The sequence below is a fragment of the Sarcophilus harrisii genome, chromosome 4 (genome assembly GCF_902635505.1).
Source record: "Sarcophilus harrisii chromosome 4, mSarHar1.11, whole genome shotgun sequence".
Classification (NCBI taxonomy): Eukaryota; Metazoa; Chordata; class Mammalia; order Dasyuromorphia; family Dasyuridae; genus Sarcophilus; species Sarcophilus harrisii.
Window position 1 is genome coordinate 10,332,447 of NC_045429.1, and position 15,401 is coordinate 10,347,847.

At 42.7% G+C, this 15,401-nt stretch overlaps 1 protein-coding gene across 5 annotated transcripts in view; it reads right to left on the reverse strand.

Moving 5' to 3' along the window:
• The window catches only part of MIER1 (MIER1 transcriptional regulator), a 60,462-nt gene that overhangs the window by 29,587 nt on the left and 15,474 nt on the right, over positions 1-15,401 (reverse strand). For all 5 annotated transcript variants that reach the window (XM_031968921.1, XM_031968923.1, XM_031968926.1 and 2 more), the window contains 4 exons: positions 13,240-13,385; positions 6,679-6,837; positions 3,434-3,563; positions 1,796-1,860 (listed from right to left, as the gene is read on the reverse strand). In XM_031968921.1, the coding sequence (XP_031824781.1) occupies positions 1,796-1,860; positions 3,434-3,563; positions 6,679-6,837; positions 13,240-13,385 (500 nt within the window). The remainder of the gene's footprint in view (positions 1-1,795; positions 1,861-3,433; positions 3,564-6,678; positions 6,838-13,239; positions 13,386-15,401) is intronic.

The window sequence follows — 15,401 nt, forward strand, 5'->3', positions numbered from 1 at the left end:
AATTCAAGTGATTAGAGAATACTGTGGCTCAAAAGCCATTCATTTTACTGCATTTAACTAATAATTCAAAGTAATGAAAACTTGTGCAATAAGAGAAAAAAAAAAGACCTTTTCAAACAACACAAAAACCAATTTTTAATTCTGGTATTTTTTCATTTAGGAGCCCAGTACTAAGCCTTGTTCTCCCTACCACCAACTTATGTAATAAAAGTATTAGTCAAATAAAATTAAAATATTTTTACAAAAGGGAAGAGAGGAGGGTATACAAATATGTTTAAGTGACACTGTTAAAGGTTCTTTATTAAGGTCACAGAAATGTGTCACCAAATGTTCCTGTTTCAAGTTTCTTATACATGGCCTGGTCCTTCAAGCTAAGAGGAAAATTTTATAAGGATAAAGGTTAAATGTTACATCTGGGTTCAAGGAAACAACTCTGGAAGTACAGTACCTCGGGAAGCACAGGTGGCAGGGAAGTGGAGCCGTGGACAAAACACCTGGTCTGACATCAGGAAGGTCAAATTCAAATCTAGTCTTGGACACTTCACATCATTTCACTTGTTTGTCTCAGTGGGGATAATAATAGCACCTACCCCACAGCATTATTATGAGAATCAAGTGAGATCGTATTGGTTTAATAAAAAAAGAGAGACTGTGCTCAGCACAGAAGCTGGAACTCAGCAGAGGTTCTGTGCTTATTTCCTCCCCCACCCCCCTTACAGTCTGACTCAACCTCTCTGTGCCTCAGTTTCCCTACCTGTAAAATGGGGATAACAACTGCACTTACTGCCAAGGCTTTTGTGAGGGTCAGATGGGACCCTCTTTGTAAAGCATTTACTCAGGACAGTGTTGGGTGCAGAGCAGAAGCTAGATAAAAGAAAGCTATTCTCATTATTGTTGGTGGTTTGCTGTACTTATGTTGGGCTAGAAAAGGGCTGAGGTTTTAGTGGGCTCGATGCTATGACCCAGCAGATAAAGGGGGAACAGGATCCAGGGCTGCACAAACAGGCAGGGCTTCCAGGGACAAGACGCAAACTTGGAACATCAAGTCACAGATTCAGGATGGTGCCGGGCCAGTATCCAAAGGAGAGGAATCAGGATAATGAAGGGCCTCCAATCCACAACACAGGATGATAGGATGAAGGAACTGGGGATGGTTAGCTCTCACAAGAGCGGGGAAACAAGAGGCCATCATGAGGTAGAAAGATGGGATTAGCAGCCAGGACTCCCCACAGCAGGTGAGCTTCCCTGGGGGACCCCTCCATGGGGGTCTGGCAAGAGTGGGGCTTCTTTTTTGAGGACGACTTAGACCAGACAACCTTTCCAACTTTCTGATGAGGGCTACCTCTTGGAGAGAGGCCTTAACCACAACAATCTTGTTTTCTGAATTAAAAATTGGGAACAGCATTAAACGTTTAGTTTCTTTTCTTGAAATTAGGCCTATACCAAAAAACCTGTGATGTCTCATCATCCTACTCATGCACACTAGGTTCCTACCTCTATCACCATTTACTTCTTTTAAAATGTGTTATGTGAATCTGCGATCTCGACTGGAGCCAAGGGGTCTCCATGGTGAAAATATATCTCTCTGATGCCCTGGTATGGTTTTTGCACAGGCTCACTTCTATACCTGAAATAGTGTCATAGAGTGGTCTTTATATGGAAAGAGAGATAAAATTGCTTAAAGTTAAAGACATTCTAAAACCAGTTTATTAATGTGTCCATTTTGAAAAAATCATGATCATAATCTGCCACATGATTTGATAGTTGGTTTTAAGGCAAGTTGGACCCAAACTACCTTTTTCCAGTCTTCCGATGGAATATAGTCTTCATCTTCTTCAGATTCTTCTTCGATTTCACTGTCTAGAACACACAACAAAACAGCTGAATTTCAGAAATGTTTTTCTTTAGTAATTTGCACCTCTCTTTTTGGCAAGATCAACACAATATAATTCTAAGTATTTTTCCATCTACTATCAACTACTCGGACGTAACCAAATTGCATTTTGTAACATATAAGGAGTCGTTAAGGAGGGGACAGGCGACGTGGCCATAGACAAATACATGCATCATCATTTCAGGAAGAATGAGAGGAGGCTGCACCTGAGCCTGGTCTCGAAGATGAGGGTTTTGGGAGTCAAAGTCCCATGAGAGAGGAGGGGTTCTGTCTGGTTGGCAAGGACGAAATAACCAAAATAGGGCTGGAAAAGTCGGTCAGAGCCAGACCCTCTGGCTGGAATTCTGGCCTTAAAAGCTGATAGTCAGGGGCACAAGAAAAAGAAGGCAGAAACAGTTCTGGTTTACACACACACACACACACATCCATCCTAGAATTAGCTAGAAGCAGTCTCCCTAACCAGCCTGGATGGTCCCTGCACTCTCTCTATGAGCACATCTCAGTATTCTCACAGACCAGGTGACCTTCTGAGGCCAGACCAGCATCCTTTTCCCCTCCAACCTCTGCCATCAGAGGGGTCTTCAGGGGTCCTTGCTCCCAGGCCCCAGAATGCTATGGCACCCCACCAGAGGAGTTTCCTATTAGGTGAATAAGTGATTCAACGTATGAACGCCACACCTTGGAGGGATAAGGTCTGTTCTTTTTAGCCCCAGACAACAGGAACAGGAGGAAGAGGCGGCTTCAGACCACATCCTCCCATGGGGCTCCAGGTTTTTAAACAAAAGGATAAACACAAACTCCTTATGAGGGGACCCAAAGCCCTCCACAACTGCCTCTCATACCTTTCTAGTCCCATTCCCCACTCTTCACACTGCTCGCCCATCCCCCTTTTCACTGCCGAGCACGTCCACACAGCCCGCTGTGCTTGGACCGTCCCATCGATCCCCACACCGCTCATTTTCTCCCAGCACCTGCTGCTCTGTGCCAAGCTGTACTTGCCGTGTGCCCTCACCGGCTGTACTCACCCAGAGCCAAGCTGTCTCTGTTCTCCTCTGTGTTTCCCCAGTCCCTAGCACGGGGCTTGGAGAGCAGTAGGAACTTAAGTTTTTTGTTGTACTGAACTAAAAGGATGAAATATGATCCCTTTAGAGCAAACAGCAATTCAACGTGATCATCTCTTCTCAAATATTAATGAGAAAGTGTCCGGCTGGCCCAAGCCTTGGGCCTGTGCTCCCAGCAGGGCTAAGGCAGAAAAGCACAAGAGAGAAAACCAAAGAAGGGAGAGGAGAGAGAAAGCCAGAGGGAGAGTGAGTGAAGAGGTTCAAAGGCAGAGGAGGAGGAGCAGAGTGTCTGCCAGCACACTGACAGCAGAGGATTGTCTCTCTCTGCTCAGCCAACGATCTGGACAGTGTCAGAAACCCCCAAAATAAGCAAATGGCAACTGAACACAATGGTTATAACAGTGGAGGTCTTTACCTTAGTAAAACACGAAGCTGTGAATTACTCAAGCCAAAGAGATTAGCACAAAACATCACCTACTTGTATCAAAATATTTACATCGACGCGGGCGGATGATTTCCTGGGCATCCTGAGAAGCCGCAGACTGTGCTGGGTCATCGTTGGACGACTGAGTTTCATCCTCCTGGCCTGAGGAATCCTTGATATTCTCCTATGGAACAGAAAAATCAGGACGTTATTTAAAATGTCACAGGGACTCGGGCTGTTGGACATAGTGTCGGAATTTTCAAGAAAAAAAGAGCCCATCTGATTTATCAGACACTTAGCACAGAGAGCCCGCTGGCTCGCCCCACTGATACTACCGAAGTCGGCAGGACAGACGTACAAATAACAAAGTGCTTTAAAAGACTTCACTCTCATGGGCCATTGCTACAATCAGCCACACCAAGTCATAAAAGTCTTTTGTAACACACAGACAAAAACACCGCTCTGAGGAGGGAGGGCCGAAGCTGCCCATGAGCAGTCAATTTCTGAGTCCCTTATTTCCATCTTATTTTCAGACGTATGCTGTAAAAAGCTGGGGGAGGTTTGGGATATAACAACCCTGAATGCCCAGCAGTTCCCATCCTCTTTCTCTCTGAGCTTGCTTTCAGGTTGTCCCATGGAAGCCACCCATTTTTACTTTGACATCTAATAAACAAGGTTTTCTCAGGTGAGTTAGTGCCTGTTTTACCCTTTATACCCATCCCAGCACACCATCTTTTCAAGAGATCTCACTCTCTGCCAGGCTTAACAACCTGCCTCCTCCACCTCTTTCTCTGGGCCAGTAGCTGCATCAAAAGGACCAAGTCTTAGAGAAAGGGGGCATCTCTTCTGCAGCGACTCCTCTGGCCATCACCTTTTTCTAACGGACGCTTCTTGAGATAAGTCCTTAATAACTATTTTTTCATGCATAGTAAATGATATGAAAAGTAACAGGAATTTTTCAAAGTATGAAAACAAACCAGAAAGCTTTACTAAATGATACACATGCTTTATATTCTAGTTCTTTCCTCCCAAAATCAAGTGTGATGTTTACTAAGACATGATACTTGAACTGAAGACTAAAAGAATAAGAAATTTAAGCTTTAAAAGTGATTTTGTATATTCAAAGTGATTTTACTCAAAAGTGAGTAGCTTTATAACATCAATGCACAGGAAAGCAATAATTTAACTAGTATCAACAACCACCATATGAGAGAGGCCAGAATATAAGACCATCAAGGATTTGGGTCCACATTAGTCTTGTTTTTTAAGCATGGCCATGATGGCTGATGGTCCAGCTGTTCTTTTCCTGCAAACTGTAATAACCTTGTTCATGTAGTAGTAGGGATCAAAAAAAGCCCCAAAACCAAAAAAAAAAAAATTGTATGTTACTGATGACTAGCCAAATAATTAAAATTAAGTTTTAATTTAAATAAACTGCTGCTGTATAAATGCTAACATGAAAGGGCTTTCAAATTATAAAAATAATTTTAATAATATTAACAAGTTTTTAATTTTTACTATAAAATTATTCTAGTTTTTTGAATATAAGCAACTAAATGTGCTTTGAGGAAAATTTCTCCAATATTTCTTACCTGAAGAAGAGATGACATTTCCAACTCATTTAAAGGGGGAAGATGACAAATACAGAAAAAAATTTTTTATGGTAACTAAGCAAGGCAAGAGGCCAGGATGAAAGTTTTTTATTATCTGACTTGTAAACTTTTTGCAGTACTCTTTCTGTTATAGCAACATGACTTGGGAGGCTTATTCTTTCAATTTAACTCAGAATAGCCCAAGATTTTTAGACCTAATTAAGAGAAATGTTACATTTGAAGAACGAGTTCAAGAACCTCTCAGGGAAATTTTAGATAATTAAGTCCAATGGATCCCATGATCAAGTCAAGAAAAATTTATTAAGTATCTACTACATGCCACGCACTGGGAGGGTCCAATGAAAGGTAGAACGTAATAAACAGACAAGATAAATTGGGGGGTGATCCCAGAAGGTGGGTATTGACATTATCCAAGTGGTGAATCACTTGGAAAAAACTTTATGCAGATGCGTGACCTGAAGGTAAGCAGGGAAGCCAGGAAATGGGAGATGAGTGAATCTCAAGAAAGGGAAACAGCCAGGGAAAATGCCCAGAGTTGGGAGACAGTCACTTTTGCAAGGGTGGTATAAGAGGACTAGAAAGGTGGGAAGGAGCCTGGTTTCAGAGGGCTTTAGAGGAAGTTTGTTTTTGGGCCTTGAGGCAATGGGAAGCCACAGTTGTTTATAACAAAGATCAGTGTGAGAGTCGAGCAACAGATGCGGTGGATGCACCAGAGTGAGGAGAGAGCAGAAGCACCCAGCAGCTACCAAAGGGCAGGGTACAGTGACGGAGGCAGCGGTAGGAGAGGAGGATGTCTACGAGAGATGAGGCAAAGGCGGACTTGACAGGTTCACAAGGGAATGGGATGAAGGGTCATCAACACAATAATTCATGTGCCCTCAAAGCCACCTCACAAGACCAGATTACACCAAGTATTTCTAGCACCCCCACCTAAGACCTGAAGAGGAGGAAGCGGGCTCGGGCCAGGTGCTGTCCACAACACTGTTAGGCCAGATTTTGGCAGGCTACCACTGCCACGCTGGGTGCCGTCCAAGCCACAGTTAGACCAGGCTTTGCCCAAGTTGCTGCCAGGCTGGGTGCTGTCCAGGCTGCTGCCTGCACCACTGCCAGGCCAACAATTCTGCCAAGCTCCTCAAGATGCCCTCTGGTTTTTGTCCTACCAGAGTTTACAAGAAAAATATTGGAGGAAGGTGGCTGGGGATCCCTCCCAGAGGCAGTCCAGCTCTCCCAGCCAATGGGGCCTGAGCTCTCCGAGGTGCTGTTTAATAGAGGCCGAGCAGTAAAAGGCTGAGATGAGTCCGTCCGGGATAAGCCTGTAAATAATGCCTTCTCCTGTTTGCTCATGGGATGGGGGACCAAGGGAGCACAGGACACAGTCCCAAGGGGCACAGTGGACCCCGTGGCCTTCCCAATGAGCCTGGAGGCCCTGGCTGTGACCTTCCCCACACTGCCTCCCAGCCCAGCACCACCAGGATCAGGCTGAACTGAAGCCGGGTCTTTTCACCGACACACTTAAGGCAGTAGGGAGAATCACTTCCTCATTATCAATCAAGTAAAGTACATTCTCCATCAATACTTAATAATTTATGCTAATTCCATGCTCGCCGAATCCATTCTTAATTTAAACATCAGTGTCTGGTGCTGCCCACGATGAACAAAAGCCGCCACACACACACGTTTACTCACTTTGTTTTCTCCGCTACATCCACTGTTGTCATCATTGTCGACATCTTCATCATCTTCCCCTTCCTCCTCCTCCTCTTCCTCCTCCTCTTCCTCAGGCAGCCGGACAGCACTATCATAGCCATAAAGGCTCAGGAGCTCATGAATCGGCATATCGCCTTCCTGTGGAACATTCCCCAAAGTTAGTGTTGGAGTCCACAGTGCCCAAGGCCACACGCTAAAACACATTTGTTTCCAAACCTCAATATTACAGAATAAATGGAAATTAGACGGGCTGCCTTAATAGTCATCAAAAGTCTAACCCCCAAATTTCTGTAAGCTTTGGGGAAAAAACCCTTTAAATATAGGGTTTTTTTTTTTTTTTTTTTAATGCAAGGAAGTCTGTGCCATATAGTTGTCAGAATTTCTTAATGAAAAACTCCGTGGCTGGTGATGGGTAAGGAGGCAGAAGAACGAAAAGGTGTGAGCCCCTGCCCTTGTACAGCATAATCTACTCAGGAAGAATTCACTTATAGCATGTAAGGACAGATTTTCAGGGGGAAAAAATGAAGGAATCAAGGAATGAGGTAATTTGGGACCAAACTAAGGCTTTGGTGAATATGGAAAAGAGAAAAAGTAAAAAAGGTCTGCTATTTTTATTGATCTCTGAGGAAGCCTTAAACAGGGCTGAGCTTTTTGGGGGCCTTCAGTAGTTGGAGGTTACTACAGAGCTAACAGCCAGTTAGCCTCTTGTTCTAGAAGACAGCTACTGCCTGAGCGGAAAATAGGCCTGGGGAGATGGGTTTCTGGGGTTCTGGGCTGAGAAGAGGTGATGCTGGCGGCTTGGCCCACTTGGCTCGGTCACATTTCCCTGTGCCCTGTGGGAAGTCCTGCTGTCACAACAAGTTGAGGTTCTGTCGCACTCATTGGTGGTTGCCAGTCAGCAGTTACTGTCGGGAGGTCATAAATGCGGTTGCTCCCATAAACAGTGGCCATGGGGTTTGGGACCTTAGACTGCCTCTCCTAGAGCTTGGATGGAAATAACTGAGGTAGGTGACACTAAAAACCAAGAATCCAGAAAGGTCTTGGAGATGACCAATCATGGCATCTGACTCAGAACTACAACCACTGACAGGGGCCACACCAGCGTGCTGCAGAGAAAGGATCAGCAGGACTTTGGTGATGGATCGGATGTGGAGGGGGCAAAGGCAAGAGTGATTATTTTTTGAAACCCAAACTCTTGCAGCCCTGGCAGACAGGCTTGCTTTCAGTCAGTGAGGTGACCAAGTAGAGCTATCTCACAGGCAACTGTGGGTAATGGGCCAAGGAGAGGTTCTAAAGTCAAGGCAGGAGATGTCAATGGAGTCAATGGGCAATTAGTGAAATTCAGAACTGAACAGGAAATGTGTTAAAAAAAATAAAAGGCATTAAGATCAGGGCCATGAGAAGGAATGACAGTAGGATTAAGAGAAGGGGAAAAGAGAAAATGGGATTAAGATATAGAAAGACACAAAGGACAGAATAATCAGGGTCATAGAACAAATGGGAAAGAAAATTTTTGAGAAGAAATTTGATGGAAAAGAGAGAATAAGGTCCATGGGGAGGACAGCTAAATGATTTAGTTAGAAAGTTACTGGTGACTCTGTCAGCTTAGATGCCAAGAACGTGAAACCCTTAGGCACAGACTCTTCCAAGCCCTCCCAAATTGGAAGGGATGGCACAGTGGCAGACTACGTGTGCCACCAAAGAGCCAGAGTAGGCAGTGAGAGGAAGAATTCTTAGCTAGTCTGCTTAGCCAGTCACAGTGAACAGAGTGAAAGCTTTTCCAGTAGAAAGGAGACTTAAAGGAATAAAGGCCCTAATAAAAAAAGGAGAAATAAATGAAGAACTCTTCTTATACAAAGAATAGATAATGTTTCAAGAGAGTTAAACCGAGAACAAATGCTTGAGGGTAAAGACAGATAAGCTTTTGGTTGAGAGCCTTTGTCCCTGGCATTATAAGTCACTATTTGTCAACCTTTTCCAGACTCGTATATTCCTCCCTTTTCCCAGATTCAACATCAGAAGGAAAATAAAAGTGCAAAGACAAGAGAGGTCTTTCACAAAATGCTCACATAAGAGCCACCATGTCAACAGGGGTTTTCAAATTTGCAAGTACTGCATGGGCATTACTCCTCTGGTCCCTACAAGCCTTGGGAAATGGTATGCCCATCTGACAGATAAGGAAGCTGAGGCCCTACATCTAGAGTAGTACTCTACTCTTAGCCTGGCTGCCTCCAAGTTGTCTCCCACTCCACCAAACTGCCTTTTTAAAGAGTTTCATGGTAAAGCAAGATTGTGCTGGGCAGGGAGTGGAGAGAATCATCCACATCTTAAACTCTTGTCCCTTAGAGCTCAGCTCACTGAAGGCCGCCTGACTGAGGCCCCACATGGTAGTGGACAGGATGGGCCACTTTCCCTAAATCCTTAGGACAAGCCTTAGGGGATGAAACAGCTCTTGCCTCTGCTAAAAGATGCTCTCAGTTAACAGCTGGGGCAAAAGGCAGACAAATGTTTTGCGTCAGAAACATTAAGTACACACACATTTCTCTATCATTGACCATGAGGCAAACGGCCATTTTGAAAGACAGAGAGAGCAAGTAACTCTCTGATCTTGTAGTTGCATTAATGCCTATACCAGGAACCTCTCTCCCTGAGAGCTCCATGAGGTTCAATGAGCTCCAAGGACTGCCAAGTGACCAGCAGCCTCCAGTAGTTACAGTGAGAAATGTCAGTGAAAAGGCAGAGCTTGTGCCATTGTCCATCCAAGCGTTCAAACAATTTCAAGGATAATATAGCAAACAGCATTTTTAGCTTTCCCCCATGGGAAAAACCCAACCCAAACTAAACCATGCTGGTATCACTGCTCTTCCCATAATCCAGAGTTGGGTCTCTTTACATCTCCCTCAAAGTAGAAATTCCAATCAGATACATGAAAAGAATAGATAGAAATAGATAGAAAGAGGTTTGCAGACTTGAAGGGTGAGAGAGTCCTTGGTTGGGGTGGGTAAAGGGGGAACAAGGACAGGCCCCCTGCTAAACTTCAGATGGAAGGGAATAAGTTATTGGCTTTTATCGATTTTTTTTTGGGGTGAGCTAATGAAAATAAGTATCAGTTCCGGTCAATAGTTCTAGAACTTTACATTTTGAAAACAATGAATTTGAATTCATGTAAAAAACAGAAAAATTTCAAATGAATTAGCAAATTATGATTTGGAAAAGCTCAACTGATTTCATGATGAATCTCAATTTTCTAAATTTGAAAAGTGCAAATAAAAATCAATTGACAATTGAAGTTTTACCCATTTAACAACATTTACAAGCATTTCAACATTTAATTCAAACCTATCCCCTCAGAACTTAAGTCAAATTGTTTTTAAACACAGATTAAATACCGTTACAAGACCAACATTAGAATTAACCACAAACTCCCCCAGACCCTCACTTCCAAGCCTGCTTGCTAATTCCCACAACAGAATGTCTCCAGGCCAAAGAGCAGCAAAAGAAAGTTCTGATCCTGAAGAGCCCAAACTATCAAATGGGTTTAGGCTAAAAGGCAGCCATTGGTATATTGTGAGGGAGATACTGTTCTGGCCACAGGAATACCACCTTTTGCCCAATCTAGGTCTCCTTTATTTCTACAAATGGGCTGCTTTGTGGAAATTCAAAGATGTGAATATTATTATTCCTAATGTTTTCTTTTTTAATCCTTCACTATAAGCTATTTATAATAATAATTATTACAAAGAAAAATCTAGCATTAAGAAAGCAAAACCCTTCAATGAAATGGACACAGTAGTTAGTAATCAAGCCCTTGTGTGGCCCTGCACAAGTCACTGACCTCTCTGGATCCATTTCCTTTTATTAACGAGCACTTCAGCCCTTCAGATCAAGAGATCATGTAGGTGACACTGACAAGATCTACTTTATGTAAAAACCATCCTTTAAAAATGCTAAAGACATCAATTCCATTTTTACAAAATTAAGTTTGCTACAGCTAAAATTTGTGATTCCTAGTCCAACCCAATTATCTGCACTGAACTTCTAGGGAAGATCACATTGTTCATCTGAACCATTTCAAAATCCGTAATGAATATACTTTGAACCACAGAAAATATTACTACTGATCGAACAGCCATATGTATTTTGGCACTTATGATTATGAATTGAAACTTTAATTATTCATAGCCTTCTTAAAAGAAAAAAAATGCAGATCTCAACATCATTTTTATTGCTGCTCAGTCAATTTCACTCCTGTCCAGCTTTGTGACCCCACTTGGGATTTTTTGGGCAAAGACACTGTAGTGGTTTGTCAATTCCTTCTCCAGTTTAATTTATCAATGAGAAAACTGAGGTAAATGGGAACAAGTGACTTGCCAACCATCATATGGCCAGGGAATGTCTGAGGTTGGATTTGAAATCAGCAAAATCAACCTTCCTGACTTCAGGCTCAACAGTAAACCTCTGCACCCCCTAGCTGCCTTTTCAATATTACAAAAGACACTTTAATTCACAAAAAGAATTACATCAGTCACCTGGAGTCTGAAATCCTAACTATGCCACCATCTGATACTGGGCAGGAAGTGAGCACCCTGGCCGTTAGTTCTGTCCTCCGGAAAATGGAAAGACTGGATCAGATGACCTTGAACGGTCTATCAAATCCATACTATGCAGGGGCCCGGGGTTAGGAAGCTGATCTGAAAAAGGAGAACCTACTAGTTTAGCTCTTGCTCAATCTAGAAGACCAGTGTTCTCCTTCTTTTGAAGCCTTTAGTGGGTGGAGCTTTGGGATTCCTTCCCAGAACCATGTTCTTAAAGCTTTTAAACAGTGTTTATAAAGGAAGCCTATTACGTACTGAAATAGTTACCAAAATTTAAAAAAAAAAATCTGGATTCCAGGTGAGGACCTCCCGCTTTAGAGGTCTGGTGACCCAGCCAGGAGAGGCAGGGCAGCGGCAAGATGCCCATCTTTGGGTGAAGAAGTTAGACCCACCCCCTCATCTTTTCCTCTCGGTGGACTCTGCCATCCTGTCCAGAATCATTCTCTCCTAGGAAGGGCTGGTGGGATGGGTCATTTGCAAGTAGTCATGGAAATTTAAAAAAAAAAAAAAAAAAAAAGATGGGTGAGAATAAGAATAACTGAATGCATAAAACCGATTGTCTGTAAAACTGCCAGTACATGCAGTTACACATGTTATTAAACAAAGTAAATTATATTTTAAAATACTATGCCATGTGGAATTACTATTATTCCTTACCATATTTACATAACTATGTCTTTCCCACATTTTCCTTCCTTCTCCCTCCAATTTAAAAGTGAGATTACCACCTCGAATTATTTTCCTTCCTACCTTCTGCCATCGTATTGTGGAAGCCCTCTGGGGCAGAGGCGATTTAAACATTTAACAGGACGAACAAAACTGCTATCATTTCTCCAGTTTCTGTAGCCTCTTTTAGATGTCACCGAGGTGACGGTTATAGGGCATTAAATCAATCTTCAACTTTACTCTCCTTTTGTGTGGGTCATCTGAATAAATTATCATTACTTTATGACAGGCTCATTAGCTTTCCCAACAGTATATTTTATAGAAGAGCCTTTTTTGAACTGTTTCATCAGCATGAGCTCTGGAAAATGACTGGGCTTTTAATTTTCATTTGGAAAAAAATTTTTTTTTCCTTTAAGAAGCCCTTAATTCCTGAAAGGTATTTTAAAATTGCCAGTAGGACCAAAATAAACTAAAAACAGATTTTCTTTTTTCAGGCACTGTAACAGTGAAATGTGGCTGGTGCTCTCTGAGGCACCATGAAGCACTGGGAAGGGAAGGCAGCCATCTATAATCTCTCAATAGCATCCTATTTCCCATCAATGGAAGCAGCTGCAAGATTTTGGACTTTCAGGAAATAGCTCTTCCAACAGAGAGCATGGAAACAGCCCAGTGGAAAACTCATTTTCTCGTGAAGTCTGAGGACATCCCCACCCCCAACCTTGGTCACTTGCTACCTGGGTGAGCTCTATGGCCTGGTTTCCTAATCTGTAAAAAGATAAGATTAGATGAAATGGTCTCCAAAGTCAATTCCAGGCCCAAACTGACATGACCTCTATAATCCCAAAATAAAACTCTTTGCTGTAAAAGGATTTCTTTCCACACTACAAACATTGCTCAATTTCTTGTTCGATAAACACTGCCCTCCTCCCTCCCCGTGAACTCTGTGAATGGGAGTAATTTCGACTCTACTCTGGCTACTGTTCCCTTTTGTAATCTCAAGTGTAGCTTGTGCCTGGTTCTTTCCTAGTCTGGGCACAGAGTTTAGAGCAGGGCTGATTATTTCATTCAAGTGAATATTAATTTGAATCTTAAAAAAAAAAAACATATTAAAGCTACCATTTTAAAGTGCTCAACTTCTGCTTTTCCCTACTTTGGGGACTCCATTGCTCAACCCTATTTCAAAGGATTTCCCCACACATATCTCACACACATGAGCTCAATGTTTTCCAAACCAAAGACACAAATCTCTATACGTTAACCAGGCTTCCGTGTAATTTACCCTCGCAAGATCCTCTATTTCAGAACTGAAGTTTGTTTCTCCTTCCATCATTTCTTCCTCTTCTAATGTCCGCTCATCATCAAAGTCATGAACCAGCATGTCAGCTGATGGATCAAATTCATGGTCATCTGATGTTGCTGAACCTCCTGGCAAAGAACATTTTAAAAGTTCTTGGTAAATTAAATCAGGTACATATGAATGACAACATTAAAGAGGAGGGGGTGGGTCTAAGGCAAAGTTAGGAAGGGCTTCTATTGGGGGCAGTGTGGGGTGGGCTGGAGTGGTAGAAAAGGCCATCGATTCTCTACCTGGCCTTGTCATCAACACTGGTGGGACCTCGAGCAAGTTAGTGTCCCCATGTCTACCGGGAGGGAAGCAGACCCAAGTGCTGGACAGGGCCTTCACCAGGCAGTCTGGGAAGAGGTCTGAGCATCTCTGCATGGATGACTTCTTAGGGTCACTCCACACAGGGCAAGTAGCAAAGCGGTTTCAAAATCAACAAAATGATTAAATTGCAACTTTGGCAGGTACCCTAGGTATATTCTAAAAATAGGTGGGATGTGTGTGATAAAGGATACCCATTGCGATTTTATGAAATAAGACTATTACTTTTGAAGGAGATAAACTATTTTTGACGTTTATACTAAGATCACAATCTGGACTGATTTTATTCATGTCAGATATTCCCAATCTGGGACTCTAGGGACTCATTGTGGAGATCTCACTGACCACTAAGGAAGAAAGAGAGGGAAGATGATTATTCAACATACAGATAGTTAGAAATACCACAGTCACTCTCTCTCATCTTTTAATCCAATTCTCTATTCAGTTGCTGCTTCTCCTCAATCTTAGAATTATGAAATCAAAATGTATTATAACCAAGAGCTGGATTTTCTTCACACCAAAAGTACCTAAAAATAGTGTGATCTCTGAATGAGATCGCAGCTGTCATTTTTAGCACTGCACATCCAGGAACAGGTCATGGCCAAACCTTGGGGAAATAGCATTGATTCATTATATCTGGCTCTTCCCAATCCCACAATGTTTAGCACAATTTTGATAAGTAAACAGCCTCTAGGAGAAATCACTAGTTGAGTAAACAGCCTTTAGGAGAGATCACCAGTTGAAGCTATGACCTATCTGAGACAGGAAGAGCTCTGATTGGGCCCTTCCAGAGCCAGGAATCTCATGCTGGGCTCTTACTTCTTAGATACGATTGGTGCTTCTTTAGCATTAAGGCAGGGCCTTTCTCCCTTTCTGCCTCCTCTCTTGGACTGTCTTCTATATATATGAAATCTTTCTCTTCCCTTCTGTGAAGAGCTCTGGAGTTTTCTGCCTCTTCCTCCTTAGCTTCTGACCATCCTGACAGTCAGTTTCCCTGCTGCCTGGGCCAGTGTTCAGGCCCAAAGTTTTAACCCTTTTATTTCTGAATTTCCCACTCTGGGACTTTGCAGCCTAGATCAGAGAGGGCTTCATCTAACTCATTATTCTAGGCAGGCCCTACATGTTCTCCCATCGCTCCTAGCTCTCTCCAGGTTTGAAACATGATCAAATCAAGTCTAGAGAAGGCTGTCCAGTCTCTCTCTGTCACCATCCTTTTAATTTTTCCCAAGTGGCCCTTCTTTGGACTCCTCTACCCTGGGTGCATTGTCTCCTGTATTAGAACTCAAGGGCAGGGCCTGTCTTTTTGTGGCATCCTCAGCACAGTGTCTGGCACCCTCAGCACAGTGTCTGGCACCTGGTAAATGCTTAATAAATGTTTTTGCATTTATACCTACAGGAACTTGGCCAATCAGGAAATAGGGAGCTCAAATGAACCAGCTTTCCCAGTTCAGAGAGTTGCCAGAATGCTACCATGTTTCAAGAGTTGCTAGAAATGAGGACTTCATGTCTTTTTCTAGATTTCGGAGATGTCTTCTTCCAAACATTTACTTCCAAGACATTTACTTCTGAGACCAGTTTCAAGTAAACCTTATTTATACCTTCTAGCTTCTGCATCTGAGTTTCCCTGACCCTGGGTTAGCTGCTATGTTGTCTATACTAAATCATCTAAAAGTCATTACTATTATCAAATAGCCTTGTCTTCATTAGACAGAATCACTGAAAACTAGTTAGTATCGAAGCTAACCCAATGTTTGAATGCTACATGGCATAAAGTGACC